The 23771-nt window shown below is 44.6% G+C and overlaps 1 protein-coding gene across 2 annotated transcripts; it reads left to right on the plus strand.

Moving 5' to 3' along the window:
* The first annotated feature begins 614 nt into the window (after positions 1 to 614).
* LOC148513810 (phospholipid scramblase 2-like) lies at positions 615 to 22735 on the plus strand. Of its 2 annotated transcripts, XM_088481235.1 has the most exons (9): positions 615 to 677; positions 2656 to 2702; positions 4658 to 4741; positions 7825 to 7949; positions 8826 to 8853; positions 10077 to 10231; positions 11717 to 11875; positions 16831 to 16971; positions 19896 to 22735. In XM_088481235.1, the coding sequence occupies exons 2-9, from the start codon at positions 2693 to 2695 to the stop codon at positions 20205 to 20207; spliced, it is 1014 nt and encodes a 337-aa protein (XP_088337361.1). In that variant the 5' UTR covers positions 615 to 677; positions 2656 to 2692; the 3' UTR covers positions 20208 to 22735. The 2 variants fall into 2 exon arrangements, with proteins under 2 accessions (XP_088337361.1, XP_088337362.1); XM_088481236.1 differs by lacking the exon at positions 4658 to 4741.
* Positions 22736 to 23771: the final 1036 nt, after the last annotated feature.

Raw genomic sequence — 23771 nt, forward strand, 5'->3', positions numbered from 1 at the left:
CCACCTATTCAGAGGCGAATTTTTTTCGCCTATTACATTGCATTGTGTTTTCGCGTACGCGAAAAGCGGATGGAATTGAATATGCGATACTTTTCCGACAGGCGAAAAGACGCAATCGGCAGAACTTTTTCGTGGATCTCGGCTTTTTGCATCTAATTGAATACGGGCCTAAGATGGAGCCCTTGGCAGAGGTTTCTGGAAAGGTTCCAGGCTGTGCTGTAATTATTATTTATTTACTTATTAACAGTTTCTTACATAACGCAGCAAATTCCGTTGCGCTTTACAATTTGAATCAACATTAACATTTTACTGGGTTGTAAAAGACAAACATACAAGACATACCCACATACATACATACATACATACATACATACATACATACATACAGGACCCTGCTCGCAAGCTTACAATCTATTTTTGGCCGTGAAACTAATCTATTTTTGTGCTGAAACTAGTACAACATGCAGCGTGATAGATAAACTTCCTTGAATATGGAAGGAGGGGGGCAGACAGTGAGGAGTGGGGGGAGTTCTGATTGGCAGGAAATTATTACGTTGGTCACCCAGGGAGTGATTACAGAGGAGACACAGAATAATCTCAGTATTCATTCTATTCTCCCCATAGACTCGGAGCTGGGAGTCAGGAGCAGGAGATCCTTCTGTCATCGCAGCCTGCAGGTATTTATCTATATCTCACTGTCTCTTCTTCATCCTCTCTCATCATCATTCACTCAGTGTAACAACTATGTAACAAGAAGTGTCCCCACTGTCACCTTACAGGAACTCTCTGTTATAAAGTATCACTGACTCAGGTGTGAGCCTATGGGGTCAATTCAATAAGATGCCAGTTTACAAATCTCAAACTCATACTGCGAAACTCGCATACAATGTGGCAATGTGCCCATATGCGACATGCCAGATTCAGTTAGAAATGGCGAATTGCGGTACTCATGGCGAGGTTTGCTCCACTTTTCTGCAATAAGTGATCTGGGAGAAGGGCATGAAGGAGTGAGGAAATCATCCTGGACACCAAAAAAGGGGCAACTAATAAATCGGGACCATATAGCGGCGACAGAGACCATAAGGAAGGGACCATATAGTGGCTACAGAGACCATAAGGAAGGGACCATATAGAGGCAACAAAGACCATAAGGAAGTGACCTTGTAGAGGCTACAGAGACCATAAGGAAGGAACCATATAGCGGCTACAGAGACCATAAGGAAGGGACCATATAGCGGCTACAGAGACCATAAGGAAGGGACCATATAGCGGCTACAGAGACCATAAGGAAGGGACCATATAGTGGCTACAGAGACCATAAGGAAGGGAACATATAGCTGCTACAGAGACCATAAGGAAGGGACCATATAGCAGCTACAGAGACCATAAGGAATGGACTATATAGAGGCTACACAGACCATAAGGAAGGAGTCAAACCGTCAAACTTTAATGCAGGTGTCCTAAGACGAGCTCAGGGAGGACAGAAACCTCCCGTGGAGCAGAAGGGCAAAACCGTAAAGCAGGTGTCCTAAGGCAAACTCAAGGAGGACAGACACCTCCCATGGAGCAGAAGGGCAAATAAGGAAGGGACCATATAGAGGCTACAGAGACCATAAGGAAGGGACCATATAGCGGCTACAAAGACAATAAGGATGGGACCATTTTGCGGCTACAGAGACCATAAGGAAGGGACCATATAGAGGCTACAGAGACCATAAGGAAGGGACCATATAGAGGCTACAGAGACCATAAGGAAGGGACCATATAGCAGCTACAGAGACCATAAGGAAGAGACCATATAGCGGCTACAGAGACCATAAGGAAGGGACCATATAGCAGCTACAGAGACCATAAGGAAGGGACCATATTGCAGCTACAGAGACCATAAGGAAGGGACCATATAGCGGCTACAGAGACCATAAGGAAGGGACCATATAGCGGCTACAGAGACCATAAGGAAGGGACCATATAGCAGCTACAGAGACCATAAGGAAGGGACCATATAGAGGCTACAGAGACCATAAGAAAGGGACCATATAGCAGCTACAGAGACCATAAGGAAGGGGTTTTAATGTAAGATGACAGCATTGAGTGTGTTTTATTAGTGTTGGAGAAATGAGATGAATTTATATCCAGTCACCACAGTCCCTTCAGTCAGTGGTGCCGAAAGCCCCGTTACTGGGAGGAGGCGTGGCCAACTCGGGTAGGTGTGGCCAAGCCCTCTCCTTAGGAATCTTATAAAATTAACCTGTGTGCCGTAAAGGGGGTGGCGCAGTCAGGATGCCGGTGGTCAGAATCTTGACAGGGGCATGGTAAGTATCCTAACCCTCCCTCATTCACCCCATAATGCTAACACTCTCGTCTTTCATCCTAACCCTAAACCCCCCCACCCCCCCACGACCAAACTCTAACCCTCCCCCAGCAACCATTCTTAGTGAAGGAAATAGTACTGTGCAGCTGTAATACATACAAAGTAAGGGCAGATACTGTATGCAGATACCATAAACATATAGTAAGGGCAGATACTGGGTTTGCAATATTGTGACTTACATTAATGAAGCTACAGCTACTACAGTAGTTTGTGGTTGATACTATCTGTAATCAGCAGCTGCAATGACCTAATTGATCTATTATGTATGTTATCTCATTACACAGGGTAATATAACCAGGTGCCTGCTGCTGTCAGACAGCCATGGCTTCAGGTAAGATCTGGGTTCCTTTGATATTTGTTTATATAACACTTCAGTGATTCTATTGTATCTACAATCTCTTGTATCCAATGTACTGTACATGCTTTATCCAATGTATTATCAAATAATATCTAACAAATAAAGGCCCTCATTCAGAGCCACTCGCTATCGGCAGTACGCTCGTTCCGAGCGATGTTCGCACATCTGCGCGAATGCGTACGGTTTTTAGTACGCATGCGCGAACCAGTCAGTGCGGCCGAAAATCATTTGTACGCAATATAGCGAATGCCTGCTATTTTGAGTGACAGAATGAGGCGTATGTGGGTGGAAACAGGGGAAGGTGCTTGAAAACAGGGAGTGGAGATCCGATCGCAGGCGTGCTTAAAGGTAAAAATGGGCGTTTTATGGGTGTGCATAATTAATATAGCAGTGTCATTGACCACGTCACTTGGTCTTTTTAACTCAGAACTGCTCGCAAAATAGAGGTTGAAAAAACCAACCACAAGAATAGCGAGCAGTTCATATCCTGTTCGATGTACTCGATTAATCTAATAAATAGCGGACATGACGTATGGTGCGAGCGGCCAGGGGGCGTTTTTAAGAAATAAATGAGCGTATGTTTTGCTCGCTCGTTCAGACTTAGAGGTGTGAACAGACTGCAATGTGCGAACGGATCATTTGCATAGCCACCCCTTGATTTTGAACGAACGACCGCAAATAGCGAGTGGCTCTGAATGAGGGCCAAAGTCAGGTAATAATACTGCACAGAGGAATAAAAGGGACTCACAGTCTATGGGAAGTAATATGAATGTCAGTTTGCCTCTCCTTAAACTGGTCAAATAATTACCCAATGTTGGGAAATGTTTCCATCCTACTGTGTGCTGATATAATGTAGTAGTAGTGATATTGGTTATTCAGTGGTGCTCCCCAGAGTCCTGTATTACCAATATTATGTTTGAAGGAGAAAAAAAAGGGGGGGAGAAGACTCTGGGGGTCATTCAGACCCGGTCGTTAGCGCCGATGCGCTCGGACCGGGTCGATGGCCCCCCACAGAGCATGCTCACGACGGTGCCGTCGTGCGCATGCTTGAGACCCCCTATGACCGACAGCGCCGGTCGTAGCAGGTCTCGATCCAAAGGGGGCGAGCTGTCGATGTTGATTGACAGCTCGCCCCATTTGGAAGGCGGGCCAGGGGGGTGGCAGCCCAAACGAAGGCGTTCCCATGGGAACGCCTACCATTTGGGGGAGGCCCCACTGACATCACTAGTGATATCAGTGGAGAGCTTCCGGCTCTGACAGAACCAGAAGCTCTCCGGGGCTTACGACAAGTGAGACCCTACCCTAGGGTCTCGTCGTAAGCCCCGATGGTCGCGATGGTCTCTGACCATCGCGACCATCACCGGAGCGGTCGTTAAAGCTGTGGGTGTAAACCCAGAGCCTAACGACCGAAACAGAGGCGGGCGTTCAGGATGCAAGCGGCCGCCCAGTTTCTGAGCGACAGCTTGCATCCTCCGACCGCCTCTGAATGAGGCCCTCTATGTGGGGGCAGACTTATAAGGAGATGGACTTATTAACATATAGGTATTAAAAATACTAAATATATATATATATATATATATATATACAGTATAGAGAGAGAGAGAGCAATATATTTTATAAAAAATATTTATATAGATATTGTGATTGACAAAACCGTTTCCACTGCAAGAAGCTAAAATATATTCTTCAATATAAACAAATTTTAAACAGTACCATCCTGCAATATAACCCCTGGCTGTCACTCATATATCAGTCAGGAGGATGTCACTCCTAGTAATGAGCACAGGTGTCACTATGTATGTGTATGTATGTATATATATATATATATATATATGTGTGTATATATATATATATATATATGTATATATATATATATATATATATATATATTCACTTTGTATTTAACTTTTGAACATGATTGTTGCTAGCCGGCTCTCCAGCTACAACCAGCGGGCCAAGTTCCAGGGTTTTCTCTCAGCTCATACACCATGCGGGACTGTACCGCTCAGCTGGTAAGTGGCTTTCTACCCCAGCTCTGCATCCATGCCCTGTTACAGCCCTGGCAGCAAGGGCAGCTGGACACAGGTGTGAGAGGAAGTGAACAGAGATGATTTGATACGGTGATTAGTGTAAGGGCAGAGGTGGTAGGAGGGAGTTGGAACAGAAATAAAGTTGAAAATGTAATGGGGAGGGGGGTGCAAATTGATTAAGGGGCTTTTTTGGTGAGGGTGAGAAGTGTGAAGTGTACTCTGAGGTGAATGGGGAGCTTGTGAAGTTGTTGGCAGAGGGGTGAGGTTGACACTGTGCTGTATTTATTAGAGTGGTGAGAGGTGGTTGAGTGGAAGGTCAGAAAAGAGATGGTTGCAGTAGTCCAGTTGGGAAATATGTGCAGGGATGAGAGTTTTGGTGGGATCCATAGTAAGAGGGTCTGATTCTAAGGATACTGCAATGGTGGATGTGGCACAATTGTATGATAGAGTTTATGTGAAAAGCGAAGGAGAGGGCAGAATTGAGGATTACACCCAGGTTACAGACAGAGATGTGGATCGAGGTGTCATAAACTAGACGGGGAGGTAAGGAGAAGGGGGGTGTTATTGGAAGGGAGGAACACAATGAGTCTAGAATTGGATAAGATGAGTTTGAGAAAGTGCTGGGACATCAAGGAGGAGATAGCAGAAAGTGCAGGACACAGGAGAGGATGGAGGGAGAGAAGTTATTTGGGTGTCATCAGTGTACAGGTTTTACTGGAGTCTGAAGGAGCTGATGAGATATCCAAATGAAGTGAAGGGGGCAAGAACAGACCCTTGGGGAACATTGACAGGTAAAGGGAGAGAGAGATATGAGAGGGAGGAAGTGAGAGAATGACTGGAGGATGTAGAGGAGAATAGAGTGGTGTATAGCAGTGGAAAATTTAGAAAATTAAGGAGGCCGGTAAGGGTGCAGACAGGGGAGTAGCGAGGATGGTTCCAGTGGAGCATGAGCTCTGGGCACCAAAATGGACAGAGGGTCGCCATTCAGGGTTCCAGAATTCATGGGACACTGCACAATATGAAGGCCGCCTGTTATGGATCTGAGATCCGGCTCTCCATTTCATGCTCCCTCAAGTTGCCCAGATTGCCTCCCATTTGGCCCTCCCTCCTCTGTGATCATCTTCTGTCACTTTACCTATGTGTTAGATTGATTACATTTACTTCTCACCTCTTTAATTCCCTCCCCTCTCTACCCTGTGATCGACTCTTTTCCCCTGTCCTCTCCTTTTGTTATTGGCTTCTGTCACCACCGCTCTCTGATCGACTCTTTGCCCCTCCCCTCTCCTTTCTTATTGGCTTCTGTCACCTCCCCACTCTGATTGTCACTTTCCTCTCCCCTTTTCACCTTATTCATTCATTGTGCTTCAATGGACTTAAAAGTGACACATCTGAGGTAAAGTCCTAAACTTCAATTACAAGGTATGAGATTAAAAAAATGTCACTGATTTGCTATTTAAAGTAATGGAGGTGTTCCCAGACATGACTACACAGTGTTATTGAAAGATATTTTAAAAAATATTAGGAGACCTGAAATAATAATAATGGTGGTAGACAGAACATGGTTAGTAGTACTCACATTAATATAGGGGCAATGTATATTTGCAAAGCAGGAGCATAGCTAAGAAGCAAGCTTTCCATAGGTGTCCCCACTCCAGTGACAGCTGCTTGGAGCAGTAATTGCAGAAATACAGTAAGCTGTGCACCCTGTGGCATTTCACTTTCTGTCAATGTAAGATAAATGATCAGAATATATAATACAATCTCCTCTATTGACTAATAACAATGATTCAAAGGAGCAAAATTCAAACTCTAGGTGCTATACATAAATAAAGCAGTTCCAAAGTAGCTACCCCTTAATGTCATATTCTATTCCCCCCAATGGGACCTCAATGCCCAGCGTGATACTGCCACTGTTTGTTGCTTTCTCTTTACTTCAGTATTAGCCTGCCCGCAGGCTGGCCATACCCCACTGGCACAGTTCAATATAGGGAGGTGGGCGCTATGACATGCACTTTCTCTGGGTGCTATGGTTCCACGCTACTCCTTTGGGTGCAGAGTACTAGCAATTTGAGTGGAGGGGGGGTGTGTTAGAAGGACCACAAACAGAGGGGGCAGGGAACAGACCAATGGAAGGAAGAAAGGGAATGAAGGGGGCAGATGGTGCATTGAGGAGAAAGAGTGGAGGAGCCGGGTGGTTTGGTCAAATGTGTTAGACAAATGGGAGTTAGATGCAAAAAATAAAGTGTGGGTGCAGAAAATTTAACAAAACTACATAGTTAAATGACAGACAATGAAAGGAGGGTGGTGGCGGGGGCAAGCAGCCCAGTGGTGCTGTAAGACCAGGGACATATCATGTCTACTTTCACTGGTGATACACCCTCTTTCAACAGACTGCCTATGCCTACCCTGGTTCCCCCTCTTCAGATGTCCCCTATTGCAGCCTGACCATTTCTGCCTGAACATATTCCCCACTTACTGTATATTGGCCACTGTGGCCCCAGCCAATGCACTCAAGCCTTGCAGCCCCATCAGGCCCTGGGAGAGACCATTTCCAGGTCTTTAAAGGAAAGCTGAAACCAATACATACACAGTGATATCCATACACGTAATACACAGCATATAGCCTGCTGCACATTAGGCCTAGTCAGATATGTTCCCGAATTCCCCAACCAGATGCCTTGGCCCCTGCACCCTCAGCTACAGAGATTTGTGTCTGTGTTATTTATCACACCATATCCTCGTTCTTTGCCCATTCTGGCCCATTTAGCCACAGTCACTGTGCCAGCTACCATGAGAAACCACTTCAGCTGTAATCTGTCATGATCCTAATATTTCCCCCAAATAACCTCAACCAATCCCTTTCCTCAACCTGTAAACATCTAATTACTTGCTAAACCTTTTTCACTTATCCCTAGTTCAGTCCTGTGCCCCATGCACATATTTATCTTAATGTGTACCATGTTCTGCCTTTAAACTGATAACCAGTATGTAAATGACTATTTGGATAATGTACATTGTACTTTATGAGTGTATTTATATACTGTGATTTTATACTGGATATTTAGGACACTATAGATCTGTACCCATTCAAACCCAACCTCAATGGCACAACAATTCCACGTCTGCTTACCAGGATAAGCTGCCCAAGCCCACCGCTGTGGTACCTCCGGGGCTGACGTGCCTTATAGAGGTGAGATACACCATACTGTAGTCTGCCTATCATAGATCCTTATGTTGTACATTACCTGGGATAGGGAATTTACACAATGGGAATAAATCGGGTCACAGTAGGTCAGTGTGGGTGGGAATGGGAAGGAAGGTTTGACTTTGTGGGTAAACCACATATAGTATATTATTTATAATACATATTACATATGCATATTATAATAATATGCCATGATAAAGTGGAAAGGTCTGCATTGCAGATCCCGTAGTGATCGTCCGTATCCTGCTGAATGGTAATATTGACTGCACCTGTTTCCTTCTCTTTATGGTTAAATCTGCTTAGTCAGCTAGTTTGCACCCCATTATCTCTCTGCACTGACCTTTGGATGATGAGATGGCATAAATATGGAAAGAAGTCAATAAGATGAAGACAAGAGTTACAGACACTTACTGTATACTATATAGGTTAGAGCTGTAATTGGTATTTACCTGTGGGAAAGGTATTGGTCAGTGGTCAAGATAAGTTTTCACTTTGGGCTTATTCATAGATTCTGCATCTTTGTGTATTTAATAAATAGCAGATGTAACTGGTCAATGTGATACAGATATCTAGTGAACTCCACAAACAAATACTCTGCAAACTGTTATTAAACCACCAAAAATATTCACTCAGTAAAGAGGAAATAGGTTGCTTCATTCTATTACAGGTATTACAAAGACAGCCGTTAGTTGTGGTGAAGCACTTGTTTTTAATGTCACAATTTATAGCTGGCATCATATACCCCTGGTGTTAACCCTCACCCCTCCTTTCCTGCCCATCATCAACCTTAGCAGGATGGTTACTCACACATACTGTACATGAAGCCCTGATTTACATTAACACGTGTTCCTATGTTTATAGGTGGAGGAAGTTATATTGAAGAAAAAAGGTAAGAACTATGTAACAATGGGAGTATTTATTTTAAAGGTAAAGACTGCCAGAAGCCATAAATGGCTCGGGCCTGGTTCACTAGCATATGCAACTGCGAATACGCACGCAATCAGATGATTGTTGTGTTCTGCGCATGCGTATGCATTGCAGTGCTCGAACTGGTCACTGCAATTGGGAGTGTGCGATCACAGAGGCTATGACGAACCATCACAGAGTGATTGACAGGAAGTGCCATTTGTGGGTGGTGATGAGTGGGGGTAGTCGGGGGAACGCAGGTGTGCCAGTGCATTTCAATGCCATTGCAGGGACATACATAAATGATCCACTGTGAAACCGTACACAGCCTAAGGCCTGATATCGTGCGTGGAAGTTAGCAATTCCTGAGTAAGGTCAGGGCTTGTGCAAGTGTGCGTGAGGCTGCGATGGTATTCAATTGTACCGATGGTTTCACAGTCTTGCTAAAGATTTATGATGTGTGCTGAGCAAAGTGGGCGTCCTTGTGCAGCACTGCAATGTAATAGCATACTATCATAGTTGAACTGGGCGCGTAATCGCTATTGCATACACAGTGAATCAAACCCTCAGATCTCACTGGCATTAGTGGTCCAGGACCTGAATGGCCAGAAGAGTTTCCAGTTTATAAATGCTGATTTTCTTAAAATATTGGCATTTACCCTATTGGTAGATGTGATGATACTTGCTTTATAGAGTGCACACAACAAACTCTGTGGCAGTCTGCATGAGGACGTGAGGTGGGCGATGCCGGGGCAGACCTTTGGGAGACAATGGAGGTGCCTGCCGCTGAGCTCCAGCTTTGAAGGGGCACCTCCTCCATTGTCCACTTAGGGCTGTGACTATGTACTCCAATACATGGCACCCCTTGATGGCACCTAAGAAGCCACCATACACTAGTGGAGAGCTCCATGTCAGACCATCAGCTGCTGCCTTTGTCTGTCTATAGTCTGTCTGCATGCACATTGCTACATTACAGTGTCAGCAACTTTGGGGGCACCAAATTATAACTTGCCTCCGGGCATCTGGGATGAAGTTATACCACTGGGCAATGCTTCAGTTGCCCCCTCACCTGCATATCTATAATTTAACACACAGACATTTCCTGTCACTTTATAATGTGCCGCAATTGGAGGAAGAAGTCACACCATGTTGGCTGAGCCTTTACCCCAGATCCTATACTGTGGTCCTCACTGTCCTGTCATTCAGTTTTCCAGACCAAGGCCGGCCAGATTCTCTTCTCTGTACGTCAGGAGGCAGAGTGTTGTGGACCCGCTCTGAATCTGAGACTTAGCGACCCTTGCAAGAGAGAAGTGGTGTCGCTGTATCTGGACTCTAATGGCGAATGCTGCGGAGAATCTTATGTAAGTCCATAACTCCATACAGCCTGTGTTACTTCACTGGGCCTAATCTCACATTGAGTCGCAATGATACAAGTGAGTGGAGTCACACCGTCATCTTAGGGGCATTTACAAACACAGGTCCCTTGATGGCTGCCTGCCCCTGGTGCTTATGTTCTAAGGACACTTGGGCACAGTGTGTGCTGGGGCAATTGCTGAACATGTAGGGGAGTCATTAGTATCTGGAGCAGGAACAGGCTCTCCAACTCTTTAAGCTCTATATAGTAAGTCCCAGCAATGCCTTCTCACACTTTGGCTGTCACTGTGATCTGTTCCAGCATACTGCTTTGCAGTGACTGGATATTTTGGCAATCTATATTTGGGCTGGCACTGACTATCAGCACCTTTATGTGGAGTCAATTAAGTTTCCACCCTACACAACTGAAAATATTGGAATTAATATATACATTTATAAGAGCACAAGGGGGCTCTGAGGCATAAATAAGGGAATGATGGGGCTCTGAGGCATATAAAGGGGTGAGATGCTGCTTTGAGATGGTATCTATTACCAGGGAGGGGACACTACATTCCATCCCCAGACTGGTCAGCAGAGGGTTGTTGCCTCGACAGGAGTGGGATAGTTCTTTGGCCCTTCCTGGGCTGAGACTCTCAAGGTAATTAAAAAGACCGGACCTCCTGTCTTGGCAACTTTTCAGTGGTTCCTGGCAATCAATTCTCTACAGCCCCTGACATTTCTACTAAAATTAGAAAAATAAATGGACATAAAACTTTAACTGAAAAAAGAAAAGGACTCCTCAAATAAATACAACCCACCAGCATATTTCCAATGCCCCAAGTGAAACTATCAAATAACTGATCCTAACAGTAATTTCTAGATGTCCCTTCACTACCAGGAAGTCACAAGTGGAGGAAAATGCTTCTTATTGGCTAACTGTGGAGTGAAGCTCCAGTGATGTCTGGCATTCAAGTGTTGGGCTCAGAATCCAGTGTCTAACAAAAGTGATAGGAAAACTCCATGCTGAACACTTAGTTATCAGTTGACTGTCAGCAAAATATCAAAGACATTAAACGGAGAATGAGGTGAATATATCATGTAACAGTGTGATCTAATCTGGCATTTAGCAGTGTGATTTTGTAGTATCAACAATACGACATTATTAGCGAGGGCCATGCAGCCGAATGCAGCATAGCCCCTGACCGTCGCGCCATCGCTTCCAGCATTGGCAAGTGTGTACGCACTTGCCGATGTCAGCACCCCACTAGGTTCCATCGCTAAAGAGGTTGGTACACACTAGACATCGTCTAGTGTATATCGCATTAAGCCTCGGGTGATGCACCTCCACTGCTCCTTCTCAATGGGAGGTTGGGGCATCACCTGTTGCACCTTGGACTGCAAGTGTGGTTAGCAATAACCACAAATCAAGATCAGATGTTTAGAAATTCAGATAAATTGCACAAATTTTAACAATTTTTTTTTTCACCATCCAGCTGAGGATTGACTCTCTGCCCGCGCATCCCATAGGGTTTGTTACAATTGCCAACACGTCTAAGGAGCTGAACGTCTCAATGCAGATGGAGAATCAGGAACCTGTGTTCTCAGCACGGCTGCCCATATACCTGGACTCTCGCTGCGACAACACTATTGAGGTGAGGAGTATACTCTTTATTGCAACTGAGTATATCCTATGGCATCCTCTAAATGTAAGTTACAATTATATTGGAAGTGAGGGTGAGGAGTTTAAGGCTGTAGGGAGCCACTAGTCAGGTAGTAGTAGAATCTTGCCAAAGAAAGGTCAGTCCGGAAGGCAGCACTAAGGAGAGTTTGCAGATGAGAGAGGCGGTTGCAGTACTTAAGGTAGGTTATAAAAAGGGAGCAGAATGAGTCCAGTCTACATGATGTTCCTGAGATGGAACCTGCATGAGTTGCTCAGTGACTGAATATGGGCAGGGAATGACATGGAGGAGTCAAGTGTGTCCACCTGGAAGCTGACTTGTAAGTCCCATAAATGGTGGTATCCAGAATACACCCGTATCTTAAACAGCAAAAACTGATTCAAAGATGTTGGCAAATGCAGATGGTGACTGATGTGCACATATGCAGGATCTATACTATGCAGGTGCAGATATGGTACTGCAAGATTACTCACAGTCCCTGCATTTGGGGGCAGGGAGGGGGCATTGATGAGGACCATTTTACAAAACAGGGGTGCGTTGCCCCATTTTGTAGGCATGCCAAGGCCAGAGTCTGTCTCTTCTGATGGAGATTTTCGGGACCTAGCAGAGGAGGTCCAGTGACTATTAATAGTAGAGATGTGCATTTTGGATTTCCTGAAATATGAACACACCTGAACTTAGGGGTTCTGAGTTGGATCAAGTCCCGGTTCAGAATTACATTGGGGTTCTGATTTGAACTGAGATATACTGAAATCAGTGATAGAATAAAGATCCTCCTCCCAAATAATAAACAAATCATCCATTTATGTACCATAGAGAACCAGGTATTCCCTGAATTGCCCACCCTACAGTATATGTGCTCCTCCTCAAAGACCCCCATATAAACGTTTACAAAAATAAGGGTGATCCTGGTTCCATTTGTGGTCTTGAGTTTTTGTAAGTAAAATTGAGAATAAAACATAAACTACATAAATACATAGGGTTTACCTGTCCCAGGAGCTGACGCTCTCTTGCTGCTTAACAAAACCTCTCTAATTAGCTCTTTCTTGTTTCTTATTTTGTAGATTGTACTTGATAAATGCTACTTCAAAGCTGATTGGTTGCTATGGGCAACTTCTACGCTGGTACACTTCTCCACACTTCTCACCTCTTGATACATAAACCCCTTAAGCTGGTAATAAGGTCCCCATTTGATAAGTACTTTTTTCTTTGTCAAAATTGAAACATGTACTTCCTGTTTACCACCTTATTCTCTCACACATGTTTCACACACTGCTGTCTATGGCCTTATAGTGTTATCATGTGTTTTCACTTTGGACTTGGAACTATCTATTCATCCTTCAAGCGTTGACCGAAGTGATACTTGAATTCAGAATCTTCCAGGAAATTAGCTCTGTAAAGGCAACTTTATCATACAGATTCCATCACATACACTCAAAAAAATTTCCAAGATTAGACCCTATCTCACCCAGGATTCGTCTCATACACTCACTGGTCATCTCCAGATTGGACTACTGTAACCTCCTCCTATCTGACCTCCCCAAATTCCATCTCTCTCCTCTCCAGGCTGTCCTCAATGCTGCTGCTTGCCTCATCTTCCTCTTCAAATGCTCTACATCTGCTCCCCTCTCCTACAAGCTCTCCACTGGCTCCCCTTCCCCTTCAGAACCCAATTCAAGGCTCTCCCACTCGCTTACAAAGCCCTCACCCATTCCTCTCCCATTTACATCTCTGACCTCATCTCCCTTCACTCTCCTGTCCGCCCTCTTCGTTCAACGAATGCACACCGCCTCTCATGCCAGCTGATTACTTTCTCCCACTCCCGCCTCCAAAATTTTGCCTGTGCTGCTCCCCACCTTTGGAACTCTCTCCCTCTCCCCATCAGACTCTCCACCTCTCTACAATCATTCAAACGGGCTCTCAAGACCCACTACTTCATTAAAGCCTTCCTGCTCTCATCCTAACTTGCTGCTACATGCTCCTTCCTCACTGTCTACCCCATCTGTGTCACAGCTGTTTGTCTACCCCTCCCTTTTAGAATGTAAGCTCTTGTGAGCAGGGCTCTCTACCCTCTTGTGCTTCTTCCTACTTCACTTTCATCTACTTACTCCCCACCAGGGCACTTAACACTTGGCTGCTTATGCTCTGCTGCTTATCTGGGTGTTATGGTCGCTAATGTAGCAATGTATATTATCCATGTCCTGGTCCTGTATTGTATTGTACTGTATGATGCTGCATAACACTTTTGGTGCCTCATAAATAAATGATAATAATAATAATAATAATAATAATAATAATAATAATAATAATAATTCATATGATGGTTAACAAGATAGTCTTTTAAATAAACAATAAGAGATATTGTTTAAATGATTCACTGTCCAATCAAGACTTAGGGCCTGATTCAGAGCCGGACGCAATTAGCGCTCGCTCGTTCAGAAAAAGGGGGTGGCTATTCAAATGAACCGTTCGCTCTTTGCTGTCAGTTGACACCTCCATGTCTGAACAAGCGAACAAAACTTGCCGACGTTTATTTGAAAAATACGCCCCCTGGCCGCTCACATCATACGTCATGTCCACTATTTAATAGATTAATCGAGTACATCGGTCAGTGTATGAACTGCTCGCTATTCTTGTGGTTGGTTTTTCCTACCACTATATTGCGAGCAGTTTTGACTATAAAACAACCAGGTGACGTGGTCAATGACGCTGTTGTTTTAATTATGCACACCCTTAAAACGCCCGTTTTGACCTTTAAGCACGCCTGCGTTCTTAATTCCACTCCCCGTTTTCAAGCACATTCCCCTGTTACCACCCACATAAGCCTCATCCTGTCACTCAAAGTAGCAGGCATTCGCTATATAGCGAACAAACGTTTTTCGGCCGCACTGACTGGTTCACGCATGCGTATTCTAATCCGTACGCATGCGCAGAAGTGCGAACATCGCTCGGAACGAGCGTACTGCGCTTACGAGCGGCTCTGAATCAGGCCCTTAGATAATAATAATCATGTTACTTATACTTAGCATAAGTAACTACTAACTTAATTCCTGAACAGAAAATAAAGTACAAAGACAAGATAATACAAAGATAACATTTATAGTTATGTACAGCAGCATGTCATCCTAGAGCTTCAATCCCCAGTCCTCTCTAACATCCTTTAGTCATAATCTTTATGCGTTCCTCTATCTCTATTAATTTACATAAACATGACGTTACTTTTATTATTAATTATCATAGTGGAATGTCCAGAACTTGATTGGATGCATCCGCCATCTTGGTGGGTTCACCTAACGGTCATCATTTGTCAGTAATTACAGTACATGGGATGCTACTTATCCAAGGTCATTTGGATATTTGGTTGCTATCCATAAGTCAACATCATCTTCGCATGTGTATTCTTTATCTCAAACATATGTTGAACAAACTATGTAGTGAGTGCACGGAGGCCATTTTAGGATTCACTATTTTTATTTGTTAGTTATTACATATAGAGCTTTCTGCATCGATATTCTGCGTTGAATTTATAAAGATTTTATAACTAGAAATGTTATTTCATTAGAACAGACTAATCTTCATCATAACATTTATTCTTATCCAAGTTTAGTGAAAGTTTCTAAAAATAATTAATATATAACGTTTCCTGTTCAAATGAAAAGTGATGTATGCTAATATATATTTATTTTGCTGTCACATTCTGAATTGTAAACATAATTACGTGCTATTCTTTGTAATTGTAATTTTATTCTTGTATGTTTAATAAAAACTAGCTGCAGTTGCATCTGTAAAATGTCTGTAGCAGCCATTTTAACTGACAACTTTCTAAAAACTCATGATTCCTTTATTCTATATTTTACCAATGCTTATAATTTTAGTAACACATTTATAGCCATAATTACCGTTAATCATAATTAATATAATTAATTACATAAAACATATTTTAGTAAAACATATTTTAATTTTAACATAAATCTTTTAAAGCACAGTATTTTAGATACTTTATTAGTATTAATTAAACTAATAGAATGACTAGAAAGATACTATTATCTTGCACTAACATTTTGAATTACAGGTTGAGTCTCCCATATCCAAAATGCTTGGGACCAGGGGTATTTTGGATATCGGAATATTCCGTATTTTGGAATAATTGCATACCATATTGAAATGTCTTAGGAAAAGGGACCAAATCTAAACACAGAATACATTTATGATTTATATACACCTTATGCACACATCCTGCAGGTAATTTTATGCAATATTTTCAATAATTTGGTGGCTCAAACAAAGTTTGTGTAGATATATGAAATTCATGTATGTGTCATATACACCTTATACACACAGCCTATAGGTCATTTTATACTTTATTTTTAATAATTTTGTGCCTTAAACAAAGTTTGTGTACATTAAAACATCAAAAATCAAAGTTTTCACTTTCTCAGTCATGCCAAAAATATTCCGTATTTCGTAATATTCCGTATTTCGGAATATTTGGATATGGGAGACTCAACCTGTATATATTTCACTTGTATAACTAAGCAAGGTATATTTCTGCTTTATCACTGGGTAAACACCTGACGGCAGTGCGACCCAGGAATGCTGCAAGCGGTGCAATTATACATTGCATGCATCATACACCCCACATGATCCACCATACAACGGGACGATGTATTGTTACGTGCTACATGTATCTACACTGTGGAATGATGGATCGGACATACACGCTATACAATGTGTAAGATATATTATTCCAATCCACGTCAGGACAATATATTGGATGACATATCGAATGGTGTGTACCCAGCTTAGCAGCCAGTGCCTACACACTGACACCTGTTCTGCAATTATACTTAATAGGCTGTTACAGATAGAAAATGTCCTTCCTATATGTACCACTGGTGAAACGGCTTCTCTCGTCCTCTGATCCTCAGATACTCAGTGTAAGCGGGAATCACCCTGTGACCACAATATGGAAAGAGAAAGAGCACAAGTCTTCCCAAGTCATCTTCAAGTTCCCCATGAACTTGTCAGCTACACTGAAAGCTGTAATCCTGGGAGCATTCCTGTACATGGTGAGTTGTGTACTCCAGGCCGGTTCTAGGGTCAGAGCAATGAGAATTCTGGGCCAACAACTGCAAGTGTTCTCCAGTATCCTAAATCACCAAGGTCCAACTACAATATAACTGTTGCCCTCTTCTAAGCGGGTCTATGAATCTTCCACAAGATGGCGCTCAGTCACTATGCATCAGGCAGTACTGATTCCTCTTCCAGATCAGTGCAGTGAGTCCACCCAGAGGGTTTTCATGAATGGGTAACATTACAGTACATGGATATCTTAAGAAATGATGGGAATGTGTGCAGGATTAGATCTTGGGGTTACACATAAGTGCAATGCTGAATGCAGCTTACCGATTATCAGGAATCAGTGCGCGCACAGGACCCCTTCAACGCTTGTGCAGAACGGGTCCTGTGTGATCTCATGCAGAGCGGCAGCAGACTATCAGTGATTGTCAGTCTGCTGCCTTTTGTGGGAGGGGAGGGGGAGGTGACAGCCTCCATTTCCCAAAACAGAGGTGTGTCGCCACCTTTGGGGAGTAGTCAAGAGGCCAGGATCTCAGTCGGCAGATGGAGATTTTCTGGCCTCCTTTGGGAATATCCGCGATGGCCGGCAGAGGGACACGCAAATGATCCAATGCTGCGTCCAAGGACTCAGCTCGGATCAGTAACACGTGCAGGTGGCGGGACGTCTCCTGCTGCATTACCATATTACAGCGACCGCAGCTGAATCACCCTCCTAGTTTTGCAGAGGATGTCAGGTACTGCACAGTATTTGGCAACAAAATTACCCATCACCTCCAAGACAAAGCTTCTTGCATTTTGGGAAAAAGCCTGGTGTTTTATATACAGATGTGTCCAGGGGTGGATTGGGCCTCCAGGAAAGCGGGATATTTCCTGCTGGGCCCGATCCCCACTGGGCTGGACTGTGTGTGTCATTAGAAGCCGAATCCCGCTATTACACAGCTACAGTGCAGCTGCGGCTGTGCTTAGGGCAGTGGCCACTGATCGCGGAGTCTTAGCTGTGTGGTCACATGTGTGAGCTGCTGCGGAGGATGGAGGATGGAGATCCGTCTTAATTGGGCTGTGCCGCGGCGCGGCACAGCCTGTATGGCCACAGCAGCACATCCCCTACCTTCCTTACTGGTGGCTGGCTACTCCTCATGCTTAGTGCTCCTCTGAGCCAGCCAGGAGGAGACATTGTGAGGTTGCAGCACACCACAGACCCCGTGCTCAGCCTCAGACAGAGAGTATGTTGTTTACTTTCACTTCCTGTCTGAGGCAGAGCGGCTGCAGAGGAAGCAGACAGCCTGAGCGCGGAGCTACAGGAGTAGGAGGACCTGCCCCAGCCACACAGGATACAAGGAAGAACTTGAGGGAGGGCAGTTACATCTGAATAGAGGAGGCTGATGACACTACTAGGGGGGGAGCAGAGACATGGATACTAGTGGGGGCTAAGGGGGCTGCTGATTAAGCTATGGGGCGGTGGGGGCCGAGTCCTGTTGCCGGTCGGTGTGAATAAAGCACCTGCCGGAGGGTAGCCTCGCAAGGGCTGAGTGTGGCTGAATAGCTGTGGTCAGTGGACCTGTTGCTGAACAGACAAATGAGGTGCTCCCATTTGTCTGTGCAGATATAGGTCCACTGACCACAGCTATTCAGCTTTATTCACACCGACCGGCAACAGGACCCACTGACAAACGGTCAAAACGGGCGTTTTAAGGGTGTGCATAACTAACAAAGCAGCGTCATCGGCCACGTCACTTGGTTGTCTTTTAGTCTAAATTGCTTGCATGATTGTGGTAGGAAAATGCTACCACAAGAATAGCGAGCAGATCATACGCCGTTCGATGTACTCGATTAATCTAATAAATAGCGGAGATGACGTATGATGCCAGCGGCCAGGGGGCGTTTTTTTCAAAATAGCGAGCGCATATTTTATTCGCTCGTTCAGGCATAGAGGTGTCAAAGAGCGAGCGCTTAATTTAAATATCCGGACCCTTTTTCAGAACGACCGTCCGCAAATAGCGTCCGGCTCTGAATCAGGCCCTCAGTTCCCTTTGGAGTGCCTCAATTTGTGTTTTCTTTTCTATCATATATAGTGACACTTGAAGAGGGGGGGGCTAACCGGGGCCCATTGACACTAGGGGTGAGGGTGGGGCTCTGCCATGGGGAGCTATTACCATGAAGGGGGTGGGGGTTGATAAAGCTGGGGGGGGGTATTTCTGATGTGTGGTGGTAAATTATATTACAATGGGGGCCTATGGAGATGGGGGTGGGATGGGATGCAAAACTCCCCCTAGGTATGTTTTTTTTTAAATAAAATACTTCAATATACTTTAAACTTTATAAAAAAAAAAAAAAACAATTTCTGTTCAGTTTTGGTGAAAAAAAAAAATCTCAGTTAAGTGGTCTAGTAGCGCTGTTCTCATAACAAATTCTCGCTTGCAGTTTTTACTTTGAGGTAAGTGGTGCTGGCTCGGTCTGTTGGTGTTTAGGTCAGCAGGTAACTGGCAGGGTGGTATGAAATTCATTCATACAGCTCACAGTGTGGAACCACTCATGTTGTTGCCCTGCTCAGTCAGTGCAGGGGCCAGAACGAGAAGAGTAGCCTCAGAGGAAGCCCCCTCATTAATAGAGAGGTGGCTCCCATTCCTCACCCCAGTTGGTCTTTCTGAGCCTAGACCATTAGCCCAACATGGGTGGGACCACAAAGACAAGTCTATGCAGTGATGGCATCCTGGATCTTCATCAGGTGGAAAAAAATATTCTGTTAGACATATTATGCTTTGGCTGCAGGGTACAAAGCATTGCCCCCCATGACTCATGGGCCAGCAAGCACCACACGCCTTACACCCTTTATAGATATTAGCTGCTGCATTTGAGATAATACTGCAAAAATGAGGATTTTCTAACCATATAGATTTATTTTTTTTCTCTCCAGACTTACCGAGTGACCCAGCTCACCACCAGCAGCAGCACTGATGACAATGGGTGGGCCTTCAACGATAGTACGACATTTGGTAATGATGCAGGTGGGGGTAGTGATTGGGGCAATGATACGGGGCATTGCGGAGGCGGGGACTGGGGAGGCGGCGGAGACTGTGGAGGTGGCAGTAGTTGGGACTGTGGAGGTGGTGGTGAGGAATGTGGAGGTGGTGGTGGGGACTGCGGAGGTGATGTTGGGGACTGTGGAGGTGGCGGTGGGGACTGCGGAGATGGCGGCGGTGGGGACTGCGGAGGAGGCTGTGATTAATATTTGCTATTTTTCCTAAAATGTGGGTGGTTCCTGTCATCCAGCATAATTATGTTAGGATGTTCTCAAGACTCAAAATATTGTATAATATAAGTTATCCCCTTATATTTTGTGGGCTATGGCTGTCGCTCTCCTCGACTCAGTGAAATGACATCTCCTGAACCACATATTGATGTCCTGAGCCTCTTTACTTGGCTTGGAATCCTACTTGCCTAATTTTTTTAACTGCCCTCTAGGAGATCCAGATGGGACGTACGAGTAACAAGGACTGGGGGGGGGGCTACGCAATCTGTGTCACCGTGCCCTGGCCAGGCCAATTTCACTAAGGAGGTGGGTGGGGTGCGGGAAGTTGCTCACGGACTCCCCAAAATTCATGATACCCTGGGAAAGTATTCTTGGACTGCAGTATTCGTGGATTATTCTCCAAGCTGTTTACATAAACACAGGACACCATGATGTAATTTGCAGTTATTGTTTCTATTGTTTCTATTGGTTCTATGAAAGAAGAGGACTTTGGACCTCATTCAGTCGGTCGTTGCGGCCGCACGGTCGTACGGGAAAAGGGTCCGGATATGCAAATGATGCACTCGCATATTGCGTCCCTAAGATTGGATCGGCAGCTGGCCGACCAAGGGGAGGAAGCAGCCGGAAGACAAAAAAATACGCCCCCTTCTCGTACGCATTACACGTCATCTCCGGGCATATAAGGATTAATCGAGACCATCGGGAACCATCGGAACTGGTCGTAGAGCTTAAGGTTGACCATACCCTCTCTTAAGCTCTACGATCATGTCAGTGTACAAACCTCCCATGTCACGTGTGCCATGACGCTACTTTGTTAATTATGCACTCCCATAAACCGTATGCACTCCCATAAACCGTGTGCACTCCCATAAAACGCTGTTCGCATAATTAGGCACGCCTGCGTTCGGATCTCCACTCCCCCATTTTCAAGCACCTTCCCCTGTTACCACCCACAAACGCCTCAATCTGTCACTCAAACTACCGATCTGGCTGTGTTTAAGGAGAGAGAAATTTCTGATCGTAGCGGCTAGTTTGCGCACGTGCATTACGAACTTTACGCATGTGCAGTTTAGCGAACATCGGTGGCGTACGACCGTGCGGCTGCAACGACCGACTCTGAATGAGGTCCTTTATGTGTTGCAATGTATTGTTGAATGTAGTATTTTAATATGTAGCCAGTTATTGCCTAATATAAGTGTAACTTGTTGCTGCCAGACTGTCACACTGTAACACACCATACACTGTACTTACACAGGCTTGTGTCTCAGAGGAGTCCAGCTTATTACAGAGGGCCCATCGTTATGTTTGCTGGGGTCCAGTTTATGGGTCATTACCCTCATGAACATGTAATAAGGGCAGCGACATCTGATATAGATACAGAGGTGGGCGCTATTGCATCCTCGGACGCGCATTTTTGGGGCATCTTAGCGACGATAAAATGCAAATGCTAATTTCAGCCCTCCCCCTGTTTCCCCTGTGTTTGGGAGCACAGCCGTGCCCCCTGACACTCCCATATCACGCCCATGAGGCGGCTTTTCTATGCGTTCCACCTCCCAGTCACCACCCAGGAACGGCCATGGTTTTGTGCCGCCAGTTTTAATGCCAGTGACTGTGTATACTACAGCGTCACTGCGTACAGTCAGGGGAACACATGCGCCATTGGGGCTTTCAGGACTTTTCACGCATGCAATTAATTGCCCAATTGCTTAAACATCGGCACTAGGTCCACCTCTGTATCAGGCTCATGGTGAAAATTTACTAAAGGTCGATTTCAGTTGCTTATTATCGATTCCAAATCGGTCTAAATAGATGTTTGTGTTTCTGGATCTGAATCACACATTTACTGACAGACAATTTTCGATTTGTTTTTTTAAGTGTTAGTAAGTGAGTGACAAAATCGATTTAGATTGATTTGAAATCGATTAAAATCAATAAAAATTGATTGGAATAGACCTTTAGTAAATATATCCCGTAGTGTTTTATGCACAGCTAAGTGATGCTGTAAATTTAAATTGCACATGCAGTGACTTTAGATTGAGAATATACTCGTGTCAGCGTAATAAATCTTTATATATATTAAATGGTATACTATAAGTTTGGTACCATGCATTCTGTTTTATTCATACGTGTTTTGGAGAAATGCTTTGTTCATAGATTTCATGTCATATTCTAAATCTGCCTTAATCTGTCCAATCTGGCTGGTTGGAATGAAAACCTGGTAATGTATGGGAGCTAATGACAGTCGTCCATTTGCTCACAAACACTGGAAAATAGCCAAAAATGGTCGTTCAGACAAATTGGTTAAAACACACAAATGTAACCAATTTGAACAAATTTTTTTTGTCCTTTTTCAGTGTTTAAAACCATATGATCGACTGTCATTTGCTTCTGTACATTACCAGGATTTCATTCCAACCAGCCAGATTGGACAGGTTTCTGTCAGAAAATTGTATAGTGGATGCCCAGCTTTAAGATACAGCAAAGCTATTATCAACACCTATTGTTATACCAAATGAATAATAAAAATAATCTGAAATAATAAGTCTCAGTTCTTGGTTAACCCACCTTAGGCTCTAATAGCCACTTCCTATCAATGGCTACAAAGTTCTGGTTTCACCTTGTATCCGATGTCTAAGGGCAGGGCCGTAATTAGGGTAGTGCAATCTGTGCTATGGCACAGGGCACCACAGGGCAGGGGGCGCTGTTTGGGCCTGTCAATTTTCCTGTTTATAATCATTCACACTTGTAGTTTCCTCTTCTTTTATCCCCAGCATCTCCTGGCCTCTCCTATCTCTTCCCTGGCCCTTCCCCATGAGGCCATGACCCTCTCTCAGGTGCACTATATTATGTCCTTATTTATCCCCAGCATCTCCTGGCCTCTCCTATCTCTTCCCTGGCCCTTCCCCATGAGGCCATGACCCTCTCTCAGGTGCACTATATTATGTCCTTATTTATCCCCAGCATCTCCTGGCCTCTCCTATCTCTTCCCTGGCCCTTCCCCATGAGGCCATAACCCTCTCTCAGGTGCACTATATTATGTCCCTATTTATCCCCAGCATCTCCTGGCCTCCCCTATCTCTTCCCTGGCCCTTCCCCATGAGGCCATGGCCCTCTCTCAGGTGCACTATATTATGTCCCTATTTATCCCCAGCATCTCCTGGCCTCTCCTATCTCTTCCCTGGCCCTTCCCCATGAGGCCATGGCCCTCTCTCAGGTGCACTATATTATGTCCCTATTTATCCCCAGCATCTCCTGGCCTCCCCTATCTCTTCCCTGGCCCTTCCCCATGAGGCCATGGCCCTCTCTCAGGTGCACTATATTATGTCCCTATTTATCCCCAGCATCTCCTGGCCTCCCCTATCTCTTCCCTGGCCCTTCCCCATGAGGCCATGGCCCTCTCTCAGGTGCACTATATTATGTCCCTATTTATCCCCAGCATCTCCTGGCCTCCCCTATCTCTTCCCTTGCCCTTCCCCATGTGGCCATGGCCCTCTCTCAGGTGCACTATATTATGTCCCTATTTATCCCCAGCATCTCCTG

Source organism: Taudactylus pleione, unplaced genomic scaffold (assembly GCF_031769625.1).
Source record: "Taudactylus pleione unplaced genomic scaffold, aTauple2 ptg000268l, whole genome shotgun sequence".
Classification (NCBI taxonomy): domain Eukaryota; kingdom Metazoa; phylum Chordata; class Amphibia; order Anura; family Myobatrachidae; genus Taudactylus; species Taudactylus pleione.